At 46.1% G+C, this 18,390-nt stretch overlaps 1 protein-coding gene across 1 annotated transcript; it reads left to right on the forward strand.

Moving 5' to 3' along the window:
- The first annotated feature begins 1,113 nt into the window (after window positions 1-1,113).
- On the forward strand, window positions 1,114-13,697 carry CELA1 (chymotrypsin like elastase 1). Its single transcript, XM_065419426.1, has 8 exons — window positions 1,114-1,156; window positions 2,022-2,104; window positions 3,604-3,704; window positions 6,897-7,022; window positions 8,255-8,391; window positions 9,945-10,090; window positions 11,477-11,626; window positions 13,680-13,697. Exons 1-8 carry the CDS (start codon window positions 1,114-1,116, stop codon window positions 13,695-13,697), a joined length of 804 nt encoding a protein of 267 aa, XP_065275498.1.
- Window positions 13,698-18,390: the final 4,693 nt, after the last annotated feature.

An 18,390-nucleotide genomic window follows, 5' to 3' on the forward strand; every position in this document is an offset into this window, starting at 1 on the left:
TCTGAGTTGGGGTTTATGTAACTGGGCCAAAGCCTTGTCCATGTTAAAGGTGCGGACTCAGTTACGTGAGTGTGTCAATACACATAAGTCCAATCCACACTAGAAACTTCAACCATATTGTAAGTGGTCAGGGAACACTTGGGCTGTGAGGATCTGCTCTGACATTTTTAAGTACAGACCTGGATTTTGAAGGGAAACTAGATTCTAGCGAAGGATACGTGAAGATCCAGTATAGTAGAGCAAGGTAGAGAATAAATATATTGAATCTTGTTAGTCAGGTACGCTCTGTGTTGGGGTATGTGGGATAAGGGACAAGAATTCCTAAGTGCCCCTTGTAGACTTCCTCAACTGATCTTTTGCTTGATCATGTGTAAGTCTTTGGTTCTCCAAGCCCTGACGATACCTCCCCCTAGATCTACTACTGAGAATTTTTCAAAGTATCTTAAGGGATTCAGTGGGTTTAGGGCACCGAACTCCCTTCAGTCTTCTGAAAATCCCAGCTGCTCCAAATCAGGCAGGGCAAGGGCTTAAAGCTGAGTCTCCCACATCCCAGGTGCATGTCCTGACAACTGGGCTATTGGCTAGTCAAGGAGAAGGCCTTCATGTTGTTTTCCATAACAAATTTCAAAAGGTCTCATTTTTGTCCTGACGCAGAGCAAAAAAACACCTTTTTTTTTTTTTAAACTGAATTCTTGCCCTAATCCTGAGCACCCACCACTCCAGCTGAGGTCAAGAGGAGGCACAGGTATGGAAAAACTGGTCCCACGTTTGTTGTTCAGGCACCCCCACCCCCAGCTCACTTGATTCTGCACTTCCAATTTCTCAGAGCACATTCTAGATTTGTAAAACAACCTCTTTTTTTAACTCTCCAGAGAGTTTATTGGCATCTGGTGCCCTCAATGCCAGGTCTCAGCCTTGACCTTTGCTGGAACCAAGAATGAAATGTGTGTTTTGTTAGAAAAGGAGTTTTCTGTTTGTATTTCCAAATCACCTGCATTTCTTCCCATCCCCTCCTCCCCATAGGAATCTATTTAACACCAGCTATAGTACGAGAGACAAGACCCAGAAGCATACAGGAAGTGGAGTGACTGAGGTTGTCCCTACCATTCGCTCATGATGCTGAAACTACTACTCCTCGCTGTCTTTGTCCTCTGTGGTAAGTGGGGGTTTTGTTTTTTGAGGCGGTGATGTCTTGCATTCTGGTGCTAAGAAACTTATTGGTTACCACGTATGTTGAAGTAGCAACTAGAGGCCTCAGCCACCCTAGGGACCTGTTGTGCTTGCCACGGTACGAACATAGACAATAAAAATCCCCACCCCAAAGAGGTAGCTGGAGGGGCACATCCAGAATAGGTATTAGCCGGGGAAATCCACTCAAGTCTTCACTGAAATGTGCTTTGCGGTGGCTGGTTTTGCCACACTGTGCACTGGGCAGTCATCTACATGAGGAAAAACCTCCATCGCCTTATAAGAGAGAGGTCCATTTTGCCTCCAGAAATTAATCTCTTCCCTAATCCCCAGGGGCCTCACAGTTTTCAAAGTTGCTCTGCTCCTAGGGTGACCAGACAGCAAGTGTGAAAAATCGGGATGGGGGTGGAGGGTAATAGGAGCCTATATAAGAGAGAGACCCAAAAATTGGGACGGTCCCTATAAAATCGGGACATCTGGTCACCCTATCTGCTCCTAACATTTCCCATTGGGGCACTTCAGACTTTCAAGAGGTCCACACACAATGTGTATGCAGTTCTCCTGGAAAACTGGCCCCCACTGTGGGTGCTAAGTAAGGTCGTACATCTGCCCCCCTCATCATTAAAGCTGGGATGCCTGGCACTCAGAGCACTTGATTTCACTTCTCAAACTCTATCTCGGAGGAGTTGGAGCCGGGAAATGTTCTCTGCAAGAAAGGGAGTAAAAGCAAGTCTAGACTCCCATCCTGTGGTGGAAACAACAGAGATGTGATGGGACTGGGGGTTCCTCCTGCAGAAGCTATTCCAGATGTTGTTCCTTCTTTACTCCCGAAGGACACTGTTTGGAAGAGTCGCTGGAAGACAATGGGCGTGTTGTTGGGGGTAGTAATTCACAGCGCGGTGCATGGCCATCGCAGGTGAGTACAATGTCAACTTCTAAGTCCCTTCGCCATCTAACTGTCCTCCCAGTAACAACCCAAGGAGGGTGCACAGATGGAACGGCGTACAGAATACCTGAGTGTGCAGATTAGCCGCTCCCAAGGGGAAATAGCTGAATCACAGCTGAAAGCCAACGATTTACGGTTTTCCTGCTTGGGGCGGCCACGTGGGATTCGCCTTTGCCAGTTCTAAAGCCCAAGCTGTGTTGTACAACGTGCATGTCAACACCAAAGCTGCCTGTAAGAGAAGCATTTCGCATATAACAAAGAGGAGGGATTGACTCAAACTGGAACTCCCAACTGGAGAAGTCCAGAGACTGATCCAAACTTCAAGGCTTAGACCCATCTCTCACCTGAGCCTGTCCTGGAGTGAGAGAGGGGTGTGCGTGTCTGGGATGATGAGCATCTAAAGTGGGCATCTCTATTCTTTGCTGTTACTGCCTTGGCACAAGGCCACATTGCCAGTTCAGCTTTGTGAGGAATGCCTCCGTGCAGACCCCAGCCCTGACCAGTCGGCCCTTAGCTTCTTGTTTGGTGGTGGTGTTTTGTTTTTTGTTTTGTTTTTCACTAGATAATGTCTGGAGCCCCAGCCAACCAGCTACTTTAGCCCCACTATCCATAGGGCACATCCTGCTTAGACCAAGTCCATAAACCATGGCCCAATGCTTAAACCAGCTAATGTGATGTGCCTGGTGCATACAGAAGCAAGACTGTTTCTTCATGCACCTGATGCACGTTCACTTTGGGCTGGTGAGAGGTGTTGCTTCCTTTGTGAGATATTTCCTCTTTAAAATGCAGCTCTCCTCTTCCACCATGAGAACATAAGAATGGCCATGCTGGGCCAGGCCAATGGTCCATCTGACCAGGTATCCTGTCTTCTAACAATGGCCAATGCCAGATGCTTCAAGAAGAATGAACCAAACAGGGCAATTATTGAGTGATCCATCTCCTGTCGTCCAGTCCCACCATCTGGCAGTGAGACTGAGGGAAACACGGAGCATGGAGTTGCATCCCTGAACCATCTTGGCTAATATCCTCCATGACCTTATCTAATTCTTTTTTAAATCCAGTTATAGTTTTGGCCTTCACAACATCCCCTGGCAATGAGTTCCACAGGTTGACTGGGCGTTGTGTGAAGACGTGCTTCCTTTTGTTTGTTTTTAAGCCTATTCCTTTCATTGGATGACCCCAAGTTCTTGTGTTATGTAAAGGGGTAAATAACACTTTCACTTTCTCCACACCATTCATGGTTTTATAGACCTCTATCATATCGCCCCTTAGTCATCTCTTGTCTAAGATGAACAGTCCAAAGTCTTTCTATCCTTTCCTCATGTGGAAGCTGTTCCAAATTGAGATGGGGCAACCAGAACTGCACACGATATTCAAGATGTGGATGTGTCCTGTGCATTTATATAGTGGCATTATGATATTTGCTGTCTTATTATCTCTCTCTTTCCCTTTCGTCACCCAAAATCTAGATTTCACTTCAGTATTACTCTGGTGGACAATGGCATCACACCTGCGGTGGGACGTTGGTGAGGCAGAACTGGGCGATGACTGCGGCTCACTGCGTGGACAGGTAATGGAGACCACGGTGGTTGGTTGGTTTATCTGCCCATTAAAGAGACTTTTTAATCAGATGAGGGGGCAGGGTCTAAAGCAGGAGTGGGAACTGGCAATGCACCAGGCAAGGAGGGGAGTTGCTCTCTGAAGCCAAGGAGAAGATGCGGGGGGGGGGGTGCTTTTAGCAGAGGATGAGTGTTATGCTTATAAGAAGTACATGGGCTCTTTTTCAGGGGAAAAGGCAATACGCCACATTGATTGAAGATACAACAATTAGCATATGCATTCAATATCACACACACACACACACACACACACACACACACACACAGTCCCATCAGTTGATGTTATAGTTACCAGTCCAGAGTCCGGATCAATCTAGTGGCCAGCTAGGTTGATCACGGGGAGGTAGGAGCCAGGTTCTGTCGGTCGCAAGACGATGTTCCGGGGAAGTCTTGGCAGGACGAACCCAAAGTTTCATGGCAAGGCACCCTGTTATATAATGATTTTCCTTCATTGGTACCAATGAGTTTTGCACCGTCATGCTGTAATCAATTGTTTGACAAGTGCTTGTTTTCTTAAATTGTCCTTTTCATCCTTTATCTCATTCTTTTATCAAGTCTCTCAGGGAGTTACCCCATGCTATCTTGTCCCCATTGATAGGTGCCTGCCTCATCTTTAGAGTCGTCAAACTGCCCTCCTCTGACATTTCAATAGGGGCGTGTTGCAGCCTCCTTGCGTCTGACTCCGGTTCCTCCGTAGACCATCTGGTTCAGCGATGGCCTTCACACTTATCTCTTAATACACACATTCCTCATTCACACACACAACAGAATTAATTTACACAGAACATTTTGAACAGGAACATTAAGTTGCAATGCAAAAGAAAACAATCATGGCATTCTTTTCCTTATTTTAAAATGCTAAACCTACCACAAAATGGTGACCCTCAGAGGTCTGTTACTGCCTTGAAATCAATTCAGACACACAGAAATTCTGGCTGATGCATTTCTACTAATGGCGCATTAGGCCGTTCCTTTCTGCTATTCAAAAAGGGTGGCTGGCAGGATATGGTTAAATCATACATCATTACATGCTATGTTATTATCTCATTATGCTGGATGTCTGTTGTACGCCTGCAGCTTTCTTGGCTTCCCCTCATGGGTGCACGTTGCTTGACCGTGTGTGACGGCCAACACACCGGGGATTGAACCGGAGTCCTCCAGAACTGAAAGCATGAGCTGCTACAGCTTGAGCGAAAGACTCCAGGCTCTGTAGCTAGGGGCTGTGACAACTCCTATCCTCTGAGGAGCAGCACAGAGGGGGGAACCTGTTGCCATAGGTGGCTGGTGAAAATATTGGGAGGAGGAGGGGGAGCCCGCCCGCCCGCCCCACTCTCACCCCGCCACGGCTGCGCCTGTCCCACAAGGCTGGGCCCGGCTCCCCGCTCTGACCCATTGGCTCTCAGTGCTGGGGTGGGCTCTGAATTTGTGAGCATGTGTTCGCACGCAGGTGGGGTCCTCCCCCCCCTGACATCCCTCCCCTTTCCTGGCCCAGGCGCCGTTGGATGCAGGGTCTCAGGATCCCCCTGCCTTTGGGACTCCCCTTCTCCCCCACAATCACCTCAGGATCCCCTCTTTCCCATTCCCATGGAGCACTGCAGTCCCTGCTGGGACTGAGGAATCTAGCTTCACTTGCTGGGAATCATCTAGTGCATAGGCAGGACCCTCCCCCTGCGACGCCCTGCCCTGGCATGGCTGGACAGAGATTTGGGCGGGGGGGGGGGAGAGGCGCTAAGCCCCCTCTAATCCTAGCCAGTGCCTGTAGCGCACACACAGCATGTTACATACGCACTCTCCTGTGTATAACTCTGCCCATTCCAAGCAGCATCTGAAACTACCAACAATGCAATGTTAGCTCTTAGCAAGTCCGATCCAAACATGACTTAAATAGCTCATCCCCCTTCCTGGTGGGGCCTGTGTGTGTCAAAACACACACTTTTTCTCTCACCCCCGCTGCAGGGCAGAATCCAACCACTGAGTGTTTCTGGGGGGTGCTAGCTAGAGCTGGCTGAAAAATGCAAATTATTTTCCCAAGCAATGTATACTGTTCTTTTATTTTCCCCCGTATTTTGTCAGAATTGCCCACATTTTTATAGAAAAACCAAAATCATGTTTTTAAAATGGCTTTTCCTAAAACCATTTTCAGTGAAAATTCTTGGCTTTTCACTGGGGAAACTGGAAAATTGAATGGGAAATAATTTTTCACCTCAAATTTTAGTGTTAGGCGCCAAAAAAAATAAAAGCTGCCTTTCATCCAAATGGATATTAGGAAAAACTTTGACTCCTGAGGCTAGTGAAACTTGAGCCCTGCCACTCAGGGCTGAAGCCTGTGGGCTTCGGCCCCAGACGGTGGGGCTTCGGCTTCAGCCCCGGGCCCCAGCAAGTCGAACACCGGCCCTGGCGACCCCATGAAAATGGGGTTGTCTCCCACAGTTTGAGAACCGCTGGACTAGATGACCTCTTAAACCTGACATTTCTGTGATTTTTATGAGATTACGTTTCAATGGAAAAATTTCAGCCCGCTCCAGAGTTAGGCAGAAAAATGCCCATTGTGCAGTTTATTTCACGAATTGCCCGTTACGGGGTTTCTTGAACTTTCCTCTGGAGTAGCTGGTCCTGGCCTCTCAGACAGGACTTTGTTACTTCTTATCGTGCATCTATTTAATAATTCAAGGCCCAGTCCTGAGGCCTGTACTCAATCTTCAATGAGTTCCTGGATCTGATCCAGTATAGTGATTCCTAGTCAGGGGAAGGATGGACAAGTGGTTAAAGCACTAGTCTACAACTTGGGAGACCAGGGTTTGGTTCTCTGCTCTGCCACAGACTTCTTGCGTGACCTTAGGCAAGTCATTTAGCCTCTCTAGGTCTCAGTTTCCCATCTGTAAAATGGGGTCAGTAATATTTCCCTACCCCCCAGAGATGTTGCAAGGATAAATACATCAAAGATTGTGACGATCTGATAAGAAAGAGCTATAGATGGGTTAGTTATCAACATTACGTTCAGCACCCTTCCCCTCAGAAGTAGAGAAAGGAGACTGGCTCATGTTCCAGTGGCCTCACGATGCCGATGGGACTTGGGGGCGAAGGGGGATCGATGCCAAGTTGGCACCTTACAACACATCACAGCTTGTCCCTCTTATCCACAGATCCTTGACTTTCCGGGTGGTCGTCGGTGAGTACAACCTGAATCAGAACGATGGCACGGAGCAGTATTTGAGCGTGGGGAGCAAGTTCATCCATCCTTATTGGAACAGCAACAATGTCGCTGCTGGGTAAGGCACCTCCTTTTTCACACCAGCCGCCTGCATGGCTTGGGCTAAGGGATTTCACGTCTAAGGTCACAAAGTCCCAGCTCCTTACATGCAGCTGAAGAAATCGGAATGCGCTGCACTTGGCGCATCCTTCCTCTGAGATACTCAGTGATGTACGGCCTGAACTGGCACCCAATATAGACAGAATTCAAAAATCTTCGGTGGAATCAGAAGCCAAATGGATATCTTGGAGCAGGTCCCACTCCATAGTGTTCTTCGCTGGTACGATAGATAGGTTCAGACCAGAGTAGGATGGTCCAGGGCCTAAGGAGGTCGAGTTGCACAGGCAGAACAAACAGTGTTTGCAAATGGGGAAAGCAGACTCCAGTTTGGCCAGTGTCTTCATACACCTCTAATGGGTACCAGGGTAGCACTTGGGCCTGCATATTTTTTCCATACAGAAGGTCTTGGGTAACAATAAGGATCCTCCGACAGACTAGCCGCTGGGGAGCTGGGCTTCTGATGGTACTGAGTGCTTCTGGGTTGGGCTGGCAGTGAGCACAGGTATTTTGCTACCTGATCAAGCATCTGCTTAATAATACAAGGCCCAGTGCTGGGTCCTCATTCAGTCCTCTGTGCTGTCCTTCGGCGGGAATGTACCTGAGGAAGGGACTCAAGTCAGCCCTTTCTGTGCATTCTTTATGGGACATTAGGGCTCGGTTGTTCAAAAGAGCAAAGAGTTCGGTGCCCAGCTCCAACCGGCTTTCGATTGGGGGTCAGCAACGTGTCCGTACACAGACAACAAGTGTCCGTGGTGTAAATTTTGAGGTCCGTGGCAGTTTTTGAAAAAAATTGAATGACATAACCCCACCCCCCAGCGTTTGTCATGAAGTACAGTAATTTTGTCAAGCGTCTGTCATGCAACATGGTGGTCCCGCCCCCTGCTTTCAATTGATTGGGGCTCCTTTCATGGAATATCAGGGTTGGAAGGGACTTCAAGAGGTCATCTAGACCAACCCCCTGACAGATTTTTACCCCAGTTCCCTAAATGGCCCCCTGAAGGATTGAACTCTCAACCCTGGGTTTAGCAGGCCAATGCTCAAACCACTGAGCTATCCCTTCCCTCCTTTGAAAGCCCCAGTCTAGGTTTTACTATCAGCGACAGCGGGGTCACTTAAATGCAACCCATTTGCACCCATTTCTGAAAGGCCTGTGAAAGGCCGTTTGACGCGGTTTCCTTTGTTCCTCTGCAGCTACGACATCGCTCTGCTCCGCCTCTCCCAGAGCGCGTCTCTGAACACCTATGTGCAGCTGGGCGCTTTGCCCCGTTCAGAGGAGATTCTGCCAAACAACAGTCCTTGCTACATCAGTGGCTGGGGCTTGACCAGGAGTAAGTGCCGTAATTCAGTAACATTCCAGACGGGGCATGGGATGGCCTAGTGATTGAGGGCACAGGCTTGCAGGTGGGTGGGGCTTGGATGTGACTAGCATCCCCGCTTTGCCCCCAAACTTCCTGAGAGTTTGAACAAGCCCCGGACCGTTCCGGGCCTCAGTTTCCCCCTGTATAAAACAGTGGTGACCACTCAAAGTTGTTGCGACCCATGGCTTTGTTAATGGTTTGCAAAGCCCTTTAAGCCCCTCTCATTGAATGTGCTATAGAAGGGCCAAAGTATCACTTGTTACACAAGACCTATGTGAAATTTTGGCCTTATTGGGAGTTTTGCCATTCTACGGGACCAGGATTCCACCCCGGTCTGTAGTTTGGTGCATAAGATCTAAACCCTGTTTGCTCCCCCTCCAGAGGGAGCTTGGCCTCACTTCATTCCTCCTCGATGGTTTTGCAAAACAACCTGACATGCAGGACAATGCTGTTCCCGGCTGCACCAGCTAAGTCAGGACATGCTATGGAGGAGTGTCAGAGCTGCAGTCAGCTCACTGATTCTCATGAGGCCTGAGAACACCCCAAGGAAATGTGGGGTCATCCTGCACCAGTGGCGGATTAATGATTTTGCCGCCCCAGGCCCTGAAATAATTGCCACCTCCGGCCCCGTATGAACTTATTAAACACCAGTATTTTCACTTTTTACTTCACTACTACTTTCAACTATTTTTTCTGTCTCACTGTCAGCACTAACTGATGCAACAAAGGAATCTATTTTGCGCATTTTTGCTATCATTTCATTTTCCCTTTCTTTCTTTTGTATAGCATTTTTTTTCAACTGAGAACCGCTTAATTTCTTCCTTCCGGTCATATTATTAACATTTAGCATTCTCGCGAGTATGTTTACTAAATGGCATCGCGCCATCATTGGTGGTTTCAATACGTGCTATGATTGGTAGACTCGCGGCGTCACTGATGCCGCGATTACAAAAATGCTGCTATTATAAATTTGCCGCCCCTGCAAATTTGCTGCCCTAGGCCTAGGCGATAATACGCCGCTGTCCTGCACTCTCACTTTGCTGTGGTATCGCCTTTAGAAGCTCCTGCTTTGCCAGAAAATGCACTAGACTAAAGCAAATTTAAGAACTGTTGGGCCTTGTTCTGATCTTAACACTGGGTGTAACTCTAAAGTTGCTTGTAATTTACCCTAATAAAAATGAGCTCAGAATCAGGCCCAGTCAATGACTTCTAATTTGAGCATCCTGAGACGTGTTCGTAACAGTCCAGCCTGACTCCAATCCCTTGCTTTCGAGCTCATTGAAAACAAATTCCCAGCCAAGTTTTATGGCCATAACTCCATAACAGGGGAGAGATTAGCACAGCAAAGCTCAGATATTGGATAAGAAGTTGGCCAACGTGTAAGAAAATATAAAGGGATTCTAGATACCGAAGTTGGTTGCGTTTGATCCTGCAGCCCAGAACTTCACCCCAGGTGTCTGGGGAGGAAAAACGGGCCATCTTCCTTGTAAACTAACCCCGGGTCTCCGATTTGTTTTGCGTAGCTAATGGGCAGCTGGCTCAAATCCTGCAGCAAGCGCCGCTTCCCGTCGTCTCTTACAGTATCTGCTCCGGTTACGCTTACTGGGGCTCCACGGTCAAGAACACCATGGTGTGTGCCGGAGGTGACGGTGTGCGCTCTGGTTGCCAGGTAACTGACGAGCGATTGAACCAAGCAAGAGCGTTCCCAGGGTCTTAGCTGCTCTTGTCACCCCCTTGGAGGGAGGTGCTATATATAACGGTTACACTTGGGTATTGTTTCTAATTGGGGTCCCGTGGCACTGGACTGGGAGTCAGGAGACCTGGGTTTTGTTCCTGGCTCTGCTACTTACCTGCTGTGTGATCTCGGTCTGGTCATTTCCCCTCTCTGTGTCACCCATCAGTCAATTCCTTGCCAAAGCACTTTCAGATGAATAGCCCTGTAGAAGGGCGCTCCGCCTCCTGGGAGGGAGGTGCTGTGTAGGGGTTAAGCTTGGGTATTGTATGTTACTTGGGTTGGTGGGTTGAAGCTGGAGATCATACTCCCTCAATGTTCACTTGGCTCTGTCCCCTTTCCAGGTGGTTAGGGCTGGGGGGGGAAATGACTATCCAAGTGACCCCTCGCTTTTCCATTCTCTTCTCCTGTGCTGATTTCCAGCGCAGCATTCTGTCTTTGAAAGTCAGGCTGCCATTTGGGCTTTGCCAGCTGCTGCGTTAGTTTGCAGTCACCCCTTACAAGGCTTCATGCAGCTGCTGTGCGAATGAATTGTGCTGCAAGTCTGGCCAGCACCTGGATCAACACTCTGGGAATGGAACTGGGGACCTCCAGAACTAAAAACATGAGCTGCTGCAGCATACGCTGAAAAGCCAACGTGGGATAGCTGGGGATGTAACAGACTTGTATCCTCTGTGGATTGGGCACAGAGGGGGACCCTGCACTCACCAGGGGGTTATATAAGTGCTGATAAGAAATGAATTCAACAGACATTGCCCTATATATTGTGGGAAGAGGAGTTGTATGGACCAGTGGATGGCCCAGGAAGAGTTGTCGTAAGAACAGCCACAGTGGGTGAGACCAAGGGTCCATCTAGCCCAGTATCCTGTCTTCTAATGGTGGCCAATGCCAGATGCTTCAGAGGGAATGAACAGAACAGGCAATCAAGTGATCCATCCCTTGTCATCCACTCCCAGCTTCTGGCAGTCAAAGGCTAGGGACACCCAGAGCAATGGGGTTGCATCCCCGACCATCTTGGCTAATAGTCATTAATGGATCTATCCTCCATGAACTTAACTAGTTCTCTTATGAACCCTGTTATAGTTTTGGCCTTCCCAACATCCCCTGGCAATGAGTTCCACAGGTCAGGATGCCTGTATTTTAATGCTGGCGATTCTGTCCCATCACCTCACTCAGAGATAGTCCTACTTCACCGGGGAAGGGAAGACGTGGAGCCTTGAAGGCACTTTGAGGTTGTCTGTTGGAAAGTGCTAAGAAGGGCAAAGCATTGCTGTTCGTTGCAATATGTGCCAAGTTTTGTTGCCCTTTGGCTTTGCTCTGCAGGGCGATTCTGGGGGCCCTCTGAACTGCCTGGTGAGTGGCAAGTACTACGTCCATGGAGTGACCAGTTTTGTTTCTGCCTCGGGCTGTAACGTCTACCAGAAGCCCACGGTGTTCACCCGGGTGTCTGCCTACATTTCCTGGATCAATAACGTAAGTTGGCTTTGCACAGAAGGGAAACTGCAATGAGGAAACACCCCGCTGCAGACAAAGACGTCTTGCTTGCAGTTGTTTTGTTCTAATTATGTCAGCTGTTCTGAGCCAGCTGCAGGACACGTCTCTGCAGTCATGCCAAAGAGTGTGGTTAGAAACCCTCCCCACGCATGGTGGCTGCAGCATGGGAGAGGGCGGATAGAGGACATTAACCATGTGTTTTTTTCCCAAACCAGCCAAGAGCTACTTCTCCTAAGGGCATTGCCTCAGGGGATCTCTGTCGGATTGATTGCCATTCAGCATTCTTCCACTCGAGATTCAGTTTGCAGTATTATCATCCCTACTGAATTGCTATAATTTATGTTCAGGTGTTTCCATCTGGGTGTTGGTTACCAGATCTGATCATTACCCGCCATGAGAGTATAATCTCACTTTGATGCGAAGGGATCCTAACCATGTCTTCTGTCAACTCTCCCCCATGTGATGTTCTCCCCTGCTAGCATTGATGGAAAACAGCAATGAAGGGACAAAGTTAAGAAGCGGCGGTCTAGACATATTTACGCAGGAAGATCATATCTGAGGCTGGAGGATTCTTTAATCTAGCAGACAAAGGCATAAGGAAATCCAGTGGCTGGAATACGAAGCTAGACAAATTTTAACAGGGAGAGGAACTCGCCATTAGAACAGCTCATCAAGGGAAGTGGTGAATTCTCCATTGCATGAAGTGTTTTAAATCAAAAATTAAATGTCTTGGTGTAAAAGAGATGCTGTTTCAACTGCAGTTTGAACTAGGATGCAAGAATCACTGAATGAGGTGCTTTCTGGCCTGGGTTATGCAGGAGGGTCCGACAAGAATGTGGTTCTCAACCTATTTACCATTGTGGGCCACATCCAAAACTACCCGTATAGCCCTGTGGATGTCACCTGGACTGCAGCACTGTGCTGACAGGGCCGCAGATTGAGAACCACTGGCATGAGGTGATCACAGTGGTCCCTTCTGACCTTAAAATCTATGAATCTGAGGTTGTGCCATGCCAGAGTAATACACTTCATTTTGATTCCAAGGCCAGAAAGGACCATTGTGTTCATCTAGTCCGACCTCCTGAATAACACAGGCCATAGAACCTCCCCAGAATAATTCCTAGGGCAGATCTATTAGAAAAACATTCAGTCTTGATTTAAAAATGGTCCGTGATGGAGAATCCACCAGGAGCCTTGATAAATTGTTCCAATAGCTAATCACCCTCCCTGTCATAAATTTGCACTTTATTTCCAGTCTGAATTTGTCTAGTTTCAACTTCCAGCCATGGGATCCACTTCCAACCGTTGGAGTTGGGAGTTTCGCTTCTCTGAACCCTCTCCGATTTCTGGTTTGGATCGTGTCCATCAGAAGTATCACACAGGCTTTATGAGATCAATAGTGTAGTTATGGAATTAAACAGATGATAGTTAAAGGATTATATAGTACCAAAAAAGACCATATATAGTAGGGGAAGCTGAGCAGGAAGCATTTGCAAGGGAGAAAAGAACTTGGGTGAGATGAAGGCACATTTTTAACAGTGGGGGTGATAAATCATTGGAATAAATTGCCAAGAGAAGTGGTGGATGCTCCATCTCTTGATGTCTTCAGATCAAGACTGGATGCCTTTCTGGTAAATGTGCTTTAGCCAAACACAAGTCGGGCTCAGTGCCAGGGTAACGGTGAGATTCTAAAACCTGTGTTATACAGGAGGTCAGACTAAATGATCTCCTGGTCTTTCTGGCCTTGAAGTCTATCCGAAGAGATGGAAAGTTGCAGAGGCAGTGAGGTTAATGGCAGCTGTTCCAGGCAGTCTGTGCCAGTTCCCAATTCTGCACACAAGTATTTATGTGCTGCAACCTTTTATCAGGAACTGAAGTTTTTAGAGTTGGCCACCTGGAGCTTTCCCAGCTTAGAGATTTAATAATGCATCAGCTTTATTCATGCTTCCATGCCTTCGATTGATGCCACTCTGTTGAAAACTCTTGAGAAACTGTCTGATGTGGTAGTGGATTATTTTTTTCCTCCTTTCAGATAATTAACTCCAACTGAACAGGCTGAGAGGATGGAATCAACGTCAAAGAAGAACCTCTTTCCCTAATCGGAATACATTCACACGCAGTCCATCTTCTCTACTGCCCATCTTCTCTATTATCCCATTTGATCTGCAGGGTTATACCTGTAACTCTAATGCCAATAAAACTGTTAAAATTACTCTCTTCTCTGTTCAATAGTGACAAAACCACATACAAAATCCTTTTCTTCTCCAGTCTAAGCAGATCTGAGATGACAGAATCAGGACCCTTTTACACAATTTCATGTCTTTTGACAAGCTGGAATTCCTCAGGGAACAAAAGATAATTAGGATGACTTTGAAGGACGTCCACGGTACTTAGCTATACAAATTAACATAAGGCCATTTGTTTGTTCCTCCACCATTCACAGTACATTTCAAAGAGAGATGAATACTGAGATGTCCCGTGCTTACAATTCATTTACATGATAGGATGTTCTTTTGACCTCTGAATTATCAGAATACAGATAGGGACGGTTGATTACATTGTCCACCCTACTCCGACATATGTAAATACACAAAAACACAAACATTATCTCCCCACATGTCTTCTGTGGGTTACTTATTTTGGAGAAAGTTTAACCCTTTCTAGCCAAGCGTCATACCCCCAACATGAGACTGGTGTGGAAGGGTGAAATTAGAACTCCTAGATACACCTTAAGGACCTTCCAACATTGATATGAGTTGTGTTTACATTAACAACAAGGAGTCCGGTGGCACCTTAAAGACTAACAGATTTATTTGGGCATAAGCTTTCATGGGTAAAAAATCTTCACTTCTTCAGATGCATGGAGTGAAAGTTACAGATGCAGGGCTACCCCCTGATACTTTTAAAGAGCACTTACTCTGGCATTCAGCCATGAAGGCTGTGAGGTGTTGTACCTCAGTTTCCCTTTGTGCACAGCAGTCCAAGCTTGTAGTGGTTTTTCTGCTGTGTACAGTTCCAAGATTAGATACAGGCACTAACTGAGAAATATCAGTATCACCAGGCCTTTTAACATAGTGTGTGTTGTCATGTAATGAAACAATATAACCATGAAGGCTTTTACACCATAATGAGTTCTTATGTATCACCCGCAACATGTTGAAGAGTTTTCCCAAAAAACCCTGCACGTTGTACATTTTTGCAAGTTCTTGGTATCAGCAACAAGTTGGTTACAGTCATTAGCAATAACGTCAGTTTTATCACAAGTGTGCATTTACAATTATTTTTGTCACGCCAAGCCTTTGGTTTAGACAAATCATTCTTTAGGTCAGCTTGTTCAATATCCCTTTTGAATCTTTGTAGCTTTTTCTTGACCTCAGGGTCTTCCTTAACATAGGAAGTGGTTAAAATTGAAAGCCTTGAGGTTTTGGTATTTTAGGGTTAACCCGTGGCTTTTATTTGCAAGGTTTAATCCTTCCCTTCCTCCCTGTCCAGTAGGGTCAAAATCTGAACTTTTTTGCTTAACAGAATTCATTGGCCGGCTGGGTGTGTCCTTTTTGCTAACAGGTCCAGGCAAGTCTGTTTTCCCCCCAGTCAGTCAGGTAATTTGCATCAACACAGACACTAGCTGGTTTACTAGTTTTCAGATCCTCAAGCGTTACCAATTCAAAGGCTGAACTCTGCCTTAAAGAGATTCCATCCATTTTCAGTAGCATGTTAGACTCAAGGTTCTTTTTGTCCTTCCCTTACCAACCTCTGCTTCTACATGGAATCAGATGTCAAGTCCACTAAGCGACTACAAGTCATATCCGAAATATCTAGAGATGAGTTTTCCTGCTCTCCCCTGCATCCTTGTAACCAGTAACCCAATCTTTCCTCAGTACCTGAGTCACGGACTGCTTACTTAAAGAATCAACATGGAGACATTCATGTTCCAACAATATTGTCTCCCCAACAAGCTGGTTAAGCTTATAGGCCTGTTTAAATTCCCTAGCCATTGTTATTTCATTTGAAACCTTTTCAAAGCTATCCACACTGGGTCTTTCTAAAGTAAAGTCAGTGGATCTATATAGGCCCTCTCAGAGGTCCAGAGAGGTCCGGGCCACTTCCAGCTTTTGAGGGCCCTCGCCATAATGAAAATTAAAAAGGATGACACATGAAAACAAAATAAGGCACCAAAAAAAGAGTGAGACATAATTTGAATATTTTTTTATTTAACAAATGCTTTTCTAGCCTTTTTCTGTGCAAATGCACTAATTATTGAGGAAAAATCTAGCTCTCCTAGAATATCAGGGTTGGAAGGGACCTCAGGAGGTCATCTAGTCCAACCCGCTGCTCAAAGCAGAACCAATCCCCAGACAGATTTTTGCCCCAGATCCCTAAATGGCCCCTTTAAGGATTGAACTCACAACCCTGGGTTTAGTAGGCTAATGCTCAAACCACTGAGCTATCCCTCCTGTGTGCAATGTCACAGTTGATATTAAGCATGGCGAGGCTGTTCAAATGCTCTTGTCCCATAGTTGAACGGTGATAGTTCTTTACCTGCTTCAACACATTGAAGGTGCGTTCACCTGAAGCTACTGATGCAGACAAACTGACAAAAATACGTAATGCAATTGTGATATTAGGAAACACCCCAGAGAGTCCAAGTTTGAGTATTCTTGAGCAATTCCTTTGGCTTGCAATCCAATGTAAAGTTTGTGGAATATATTCGTTTGAGGAAGATGACCTCGTCACTGAGATCTTTTGAGATTTCTTTGTTGTACTGTTGCTGAAATTGTTCAGCTGCAGAAAATAGATCTTCATTACTCAGTCTGTTGAACTGCCAAAGAAACCCAAAAAGGGTACAAATTGACGTGTAAGCCCTGATTGAATAGAGTCGATGACAAGGAAGACATTGACACTATAATGCTGCTCGGCATCGGATTCAGTAGGTAAGTTGCGATTGGTGGAGAACTCAGATGAAATGCCAATATTCTGTGCTACTAATTTGGACTCAGTCAGGATCGCATCCCGTTGTTCATGAATCTGTTGAATGTCGTTGATAAGACTTTCAGTGTTATCCCTCTCAACACCAAGTGTAGCATTGCGTGCTTCAATTACCAGATTAGTTTGGTGGATCATTGTAAGTAGCTTCATCCACAAAGATGACATCAGAATGCATTCAAATTTGGACATGTGCTTCTGAAGAGACTGAAGTTCAGTTCGAGCCTGTGCAGTGAGATTGCAATTTTGAAGTCTTTCTCACTGAATTCAAATGCTGTGCAACTGGTTGAACACCATCCATCCGTGCAGACCATCTAGTTTTGGACATCCCGTGCAGTGAAACAGGAAGATATTGCTTCAGAATTTCCCATCTTTGTGGACTGCTACTGAAGAGATTGTACGTTTGCTGAACAGTTCCAAAGTAAGTAATTGCGTCCTTGCATGATTCAGCACAGTCAACACCTACAAGGTTTAGTGGGTGGTTTCCACAGCTGGAGAAAATACAGTTTGAATTATGCTCAAGCAGAACTGCTTGTACACCTTTGTACTTCCCAGCCATATTGGATCCATTGTCATAGGCTTGACCAATGCAGACTTGAAAATCTAACTTAAAACCTTCTAGAATTGCTAGTACCCGAGCAGCAATTTCTTTTCCAGTTTTTTCTCGTGAGGTTTATTTTGTTTGATAATTTTTCTTCAATTGAAAATTTTGAGCGGTCTACAATCTTAATATATCGAATAACCATAGTAGTCTCTTCCTTGTGAGAACAATCTGGAGTGGCATCAGCAATAATTGGCATTGCAAATCTCAAGAATTGTTGTTTGTACGAATGCCCCACATAGCTCAATAAACTCGTTTTGTATGCGTGTGGCGAGAGAATGGACTTGCATGCGCTTTTGACTCTCTTGCGATTCTCGAACACGTTTAACATGCTCTGATAAAAGTGGGTCATATTTGCTGAGGAGCTCAACTATGCCTAGAAAGTTTCCATTTGCACAATCACCAATATGTTGACTGGAACCAAAGAAAGCCAGTCCCTGCTCAGAAAGAAAAAGGATGACATTCAGGATGCGCTCAAGAAGTTTTTCCCAGTTATTAGTTTCTGTAGAGAGTTCAGTCAAGAGTAAATTCTCAGCTGAACTTTCAGCTGATGCTGCCCTACTGGCTGATTTCCATGCAACATAGTTTTCTTTGTGTGACGTTGAACTCTGGTGTGATGGTATTCGGTCTTTCAACTTCCCTCCAACCTCTTTTGATGCTCCATCCTGATTGATCAGAGAGAACTGATGCATTTGCAGTGCTTTTGTTCAAAATGAAGCAGGGTGGACAGCATAGAGAGTGTTTTTCCATACTCCAGCATAACCACTCTCTTGTGCAGGTCTCACCATTTGGAAGAGTTTTTGTCAGCAGACGAGTAGGGAAAGCACGATTATCAGCATCTCGTGGAATGTTGCTTGGAATTTCTAAACAACTAATTTGAAGAAAAGATTGCATTTGGGCAGCATTGCTCTTGTCAATAATTCCGATGTCCATCACAGTCAAACCTGTAGTACTCATGAATTGCTCTTGCTGCATAAGATCTACATCTTCCTGTTGCTGTTGAGTTTCTTGATCGTACACAGGATCTTCTGCTGCATATGTTAATGTTGGCACCTCCTTCTTGACTACTATCCTCATGTTCAGGTATTGGCATTGTATCACCTGTTGCAGTTGCAGGGTTTTCATTACCTGTAGCATTGTTTGTTGGGTAAGGTGTGTT

Source organism: Emys orbicularis, chromosome 19, assembly GCF_028017835.1.
Source record: "Emys orbicularis isolate rEmyOrb1 chromosome 19, rEmyOrb1.hap1, whole genome shotgun sequence".
Lineage (NCBI taxonomy): Eukaryota > Metazoa > Chordata > Testudines > Emydidae > Emys > Emys orbicularis.